Source organism: Ictidomys tridecemlineatus, chromosome 4 (genome assembly GCF_052094955.1).
Source record: "Ictidomys tridecemlineatus isolate mIctTri1 chromosome 4, mIctTri1.hap1, whole genome shotgun sequence".
Classification (NCBI taxonomy): domain Eukaryota; kingdom Metazoa; phylum Chordata; class Mammalia; order Rodentia; family Sciuridae; genus Ictidomys; species Ictidomys tridecemlineatus.
Window position 1 is genome coordinate 16961139 of NC_135480.1, and position 5657 is coordinate 16966795.

Here is a 5657-nt window from a genome sequence, read left to right on the forward strand (position 1 = left end):
TGTTCTTTTTAGACAGGAGAGTTTATCTTGACATATCATAAATACATGTAGTATCATTTATTCTGATTAGAATCTTATTCTTGTAGCTGAACATGATGTGAAGTTATATTGTATATTAATATACTGTATATTCATATATGTATATTCATATATGAACATAGGAAAGTTATGTGCAAAGTTTGACCATTTTGACTATATTAATTCTGCTTATCTGAGAATATGGGTGGTCTTTCCATTTCTAAAGTCCTCTTCAATTTCTTCTATTTTTATATTTTATTTCTTTTATCCATATTGTATTTCTTTAATTTTTTTCTGATTTTTGTCAATATGAATTTTACTCTTAAAAATATCTCATCTACTTTTATTCATATAATATTTGCCTTCTGTGTCTTATTTCAGTTAGCTTGATATTTTCATGGTTCATCTATATTGACATATGGCATCTGTTGACGGACATTTGGGTTTTTTCCATCCTTTGGCTACTGTAAATAATGCTTCTAAGAAAACCAGTAACAAATATCTGCAAGAGAATCTGCTTTTAATTATTTTGATATTTATTCACAGTGGAATTAATGCATCTGATAGTGTTTCCATATTTAGTTATTTGAGGATCCACCACACAAACATCCATCGAGACATTAATATTGTACATTCCCATGTAAAAGTAAAGGGCCTAGTTTGTTCACATCCTTCCCAACATTTGTCATTTTCCATTTATCTTTTCTTCCTTATTTTCTTCTATTTTTAAATTTTTTCTATTGTTTTGATATGATATCAAGGAAATCATTTACAAATACTAAGTCATAAAGTTTGTCTTCTAAGAATTTTTTCTAAGTTTTAAAACTTTTTAAGTCATTGATCCATTTTAAGTATTTTTTTTTATAAATTACAAATCTCAAATTTATTTGCATGAGGTATCCAGCTTTCTGAACATCATACATTAAAAAGACTCACTTGTTGACATTAAAGAATCTTGGTTATTTTCTGATATATATATTAAATATATATGTGTGTTTGTATGTATGTATGTGTGTGTGTGTGTGTGTGTTTATTTCTCAGATTTCTATTCTATTCCATTAGTCTATGAATCATATATCTGTTTTTACACCAGTACTTAGTTGTTTGGATTATGATAACTTTTAGAAAGTTTGAAATGAGAAAGTGTCAAAAATCCAAATTCGTTCTTTTTCTAGATTGTTTGGCTACTTGTTAGAGAAAAACTCAACCATTCTTTATGGAAATGTGGCTTATTTCATTTAGCATGATTGTCTCCAAATCCATTCTTTTACTGGTGAATATCATAACATCATTCTTGTTTGTGGCTGAGTAATATACCATTGTTTAGATATGCCACAATTTCTTTATCCATTCATTTTTTATACAAGTTTTGTATTTGAATATACAGGGATATATATATATATATATATATATATATATATATATATATATATATATATATCTCCACATTGGTGTTCAGGAAAAAAAAAATTTTTAAGAGTAGTAATCTCTAGATAGTTGTTCAATAGCTGTTTTTCTTTTGTAAACTTAAAAATTAATAGATAAATATATCAAAATGTGTTATGCCTGACAAACAGATTTAAAGTAAGATTATGGAAATTAATTGATAATGAAAGTATTCCTTAATCTTTGGAAGAAATTACATTCCAACCAATTATCACATGGGCTTTGTTTCATCTAATTGCTCCATGTGTGGCTTCTGAGGCAGTCCTTTACTTATACTCTCTAGGGTCAAAAATCCCTAAGGTCTTGGTGGAATATATATGTGGCACCCTTTGGGGCTAGGATTCAGCCTTTCATCTTCCTTTCATTCTGTCATCACTGAGTTTATTTTGAAAAATAAAAAAATCAGAAAAAGCCTTTCTTTCTGAAGGAGTCTATTAATTTTTGTAAAGAACTTTTTTAAATGATTCAGTCAAATTCTTCTGCATTGAGGTGGGTTGATTCAATTTTTTCTTTATGTTACTTTAGAAGCAGAAGAATATGTTCCTATAATCTCTGCAAGAGGCAAACACAGATATAAATCTAGCTGCCTTGACAACCACACAGTTAAATAGGCTAGAAATATTTGTTTTTTTCTTTCACTATATTTACTCTAATTGACTGGACTATGTTACAAGGAACTATTTTATTTTATTTTTGTATCACAAACAACTTCTTTAATGCAAAAGACCTTTAGTTTTAATAAGTGATATGAATTCTGAGATATATTGCATAATTTGCGATTACATATATTATTCCTCAGATGAATCTCAGAAGAAACATGTTAGAGGAAAAGGCTTATATTTCATAATTCTATGATTGAAAATGCTCATACAGTGAAGGGTGCATGGCAAATTACATGAGAAATAAGCTAGGGTGTGTGTCACTAGAAAGGAAGGAAAGAAGTTGCACTTTGAACCTTTAGTTTGTTGAATATTGTGATGGTTCCTGAAGCTAAATGTGAGACTGTGAACCTTAGCCTGAAGCCTCAAGGCCATAAGTACTGGTGCAGAATGTAGGAGGTGAGTTAAAGCTACATGCGTGGAAAAGATGTGAGGGTAGGAATCAGCTGAATATATGAATATCAGCATACATTTGTCTTTGATGGCAATGATTTTGCTTTCAACTTTGGGCCGCTCAGAATATGTGAAAACAGATTTAAAGAAAAAATACAGATTTTTATAAAACATTTGAAAAAGTGAAAAAAATGTATAGTCATGGAATTTTGACTCAATGTGATTTGTATTATATTAAAATAGATTGAGAAAAAAATCAATATTGTAGCAGGTTAAATTATGGATACTGAATCAAAGGAAATCTGTAGGGATATGTTACATATGGTATGTTCTTGTTCATAAAACACAAGCTGTGTGTATTGTCTTGAATCATAAAATCATAATAATACAGAAAACTAAGGCATATTTAATGTCAGCTCATAAGGCATGTGACTCAAAGTGTTCTATGTGAAATGTTCTTCCCTTCATGCCTATTTCTATTTTAGGTTTCATAAAGTAGTTATAATGTGGTTATGTGAATAATTGCATTAAATTAAGAAAAGCATAGTGTAAGGAATTTGAGGGAATATATAAATATATATAAGTATATTGAGAACATATAAAAATAATACAATGGTCCTTTTTTTATTCCCTAACTGTTCTTGCTTCATACTAATTTAGCATGCTTAGATCCCATGGGGTTTCACTGTAACTACTTGTACAAGATGTGCCTCAGACCCTTGTGTGTTTACAGTGCAGTCCTAATTCAATAGGCAATTTTAACTTCTTAGTAGTATTATAAGCTTTTACCCAAATACATGTATAATATGTACCTAGAGTGTAGAATTCATTCATTTACACATCCATGCATCTACTTATTCAATAAACGTTATGGAGGATCTGCTACGTTCTAGTGTTCCATCTGGGCTATTGTGGATTTCATTTTAAAGTGAAACAGACAATGCCACAATGATAAATGGTAAGAAAGGAAGTGAAGTATTTGTTATGTTTTAGATACTGTATGAAATTTTAGGGTTTGTCATTATTCATAAAGACCAATAACGAGGCTATGGGGGATAACTCAAGTTAAAAAAAAAATGTTGTTTCTCCAGAGATTAGGAGAATAACCTAGAAACAACCAGGAGAATAGAGCATTGAAAGAACTATGTGGCCATCAAAACCAATGAATTTCAGAAAAAAAATCTGAAGCAAATAAAAACCACTATCATTCCTCAGGAAGCAATGTCTCATCTTTGGAGGTTTGGAGGTAGACTAAATTGACCACCTGAGAATGTTGTGATAGAAATATTTCAACATAACAAAAATAGTCAGGACATATTGTACTTAAGTTTGTTTCAACCTCAAATTGCAATAAATACCAAGAGGAGGTAACAGCATTCATACTTTTCAATAATTATGAATTATTCTTTTATAGAAAATGTGTGAAGAGAATGGTATGTCAGAGCATGGGAAGGAAATGAAATAGGAAATTCAGAAATAGCTATGAAACAACAGAAATAATTACTTGATCAATTTGATGAGTCATTCATTTTTAGAGTATTAAATTTTCAGAGAGGCAGGTGAGGCAGGGAAGAAATTCATGAAAACCATGATGACTATTTCCTTGAAAATAAGTACCTCATTAAACTATATTTCATGCAAAAAAATCCAACCTGGTCCTTCCCATCAGGTAAGTGCTCTCTGGTGATGCTAATTTTGCTATTTGGAAATATTTCAGGGCTAATAGCAGTTTTGTTCTCCACCTCTATACTTGCTTATTATGCCATCTGTACAAATTTCATACTGTATTATATGTGGATTGAATGAAGGCTTGCTCATGAATAAATGTAACTGCCAAATGTATTTTCCAGGACAACCTTTATTGATAACCAGTAAGTCTCTGAGTATTTGCTCATTTCATTCTGCCTCACCCAAAGTGGTCTACTTCTTTTATGAATCAACTTGCCTATTTTATCTCAGGAACCAAGGAAACCAGACTGCTGGAGTGACATTCATCCTCCTGGGCTTCTCAGAATACCCAGAGCTCCAAGTGCCCCTGTTCCTGGTGTTCCTGACCATCTACACAGTCACTGTGCTGGGGAACACAGGCATGATCCTGGTCATCAGGGTCAACCCCAAACTCCACACCCCCATGTACTTTTTCCTTAGTCACTTGTCCTTCATTGATTTCTGCTACTCGACTGTGGTTACTCCCAAACTACTAGAAAATTTGGTGGTGGAAGACAGAACCATCTCCTTCACAGGCTGCATCATGCAGTTCTTCTTTGCGTGCATATTTGTGGTGACAGAGACATTCATGTTGGCAGTGATGGCCTATGACCGATTTGTGGCAGTCTGTAACCCTCTTCTCTACAGGGTTGCCATGTCCCAGAAGCTGTGTTACTTGTTAGTTGGTGCATCCTATTCTTGGGGGCTAGTCTGTTCCTTGACTCTTACTTACTTTTTACTGAAATTATCATTCCAAGGAAATAATATCATAAATAACTTTATTTGTGAGCATGCTGCCATTGTTGCTGTGTCACACTCAGACCCCTATATTAACCAGAAGATCATTTTAGTGTCTGCTACATTTAATGAAATAAGCAGTCTAGTGATCATTCTTGCTTCCTATGTTTTCATTTTTATCACAATCATGAAGATGCCTTCAACTGGGGGTCGCCACAAAGCTTTCTCCACATGTGCCTCTCATCTGACCGCCATTACCATTTTCCATGGGACCATTCTTTTTCTCTATTGTGTTCCAGTCACCAAAAGTTCATGGCTCATGGTTAAGGTTGCCTCTGTCTTCTATACAGTGGTCATCCCCATGTTGAACCCACTGATCTATAGTCTCAGGAACAAAGATGTGAAGGAGACAGTCAGGAAATTAATGAACACCAAATTATGTCACATACTGTAATGTCTCTTTAAGAATACCACGCAGGGACTGGGGATATAGCTCAGTTGGTAACCTGCCTGCCTCTCATGCACAAGGCAATGGGTTCAATCCCCACCACCACAAAAAAAAAAAAAAGTTTGTTAAAAAAATATATCATGATGTAGAATCGTCCAAGATATCATAGAATTATCATCAATTTGAAAGTTCAGTTTTCAAAAAGCAACCAGTACATGTTTAACATAATCACCAGTTGATCCATAATT

The 5657-nt window shown here is 32.8% G+C and overlaps 1 protein-coding gene across 1 annotated transcript; it reads left to right on the forward strand.

Annotated features, from left to right (window-relative positions):
* The first annotated feature begins 4107 nt into the window (after positions 1–4107).
* On the forward strand, positions 4108–5415 carry LOC106145448 (olfactory receptor 5D13). The gene is made up of 2 exons (XM_078044894.1): positions 4108–4199; positions 4476–5415. The coding sequence occupies exons 1-2, from the start codon at positions 4108–4110 to the stop codon at positions 5413–5415; spliced, it is 1032 nt and encodes a 343-aa protein (XP_077901020.1).
* The last annotated feature ends 242 nt before the right edge of the window (positions 5416–5657 follow it).

Bases quoted from the DNA above. Each gene is read 5' to 3' on its own strand.
- LOC106145448 (XM_078044894.1), top strand. From the start codon at position 4,108: ATGACTATTTCCTTGAAAATAAGTACCTCATTAAACTATATTTCATGC. The intron at 4,200-4,475 runs GTGATGCTAATT...ATTTTATCTCAG, and splicing joins CATCAGGTAAGTGCTCTCTG to GAACCAAGGAAACCAGACTG.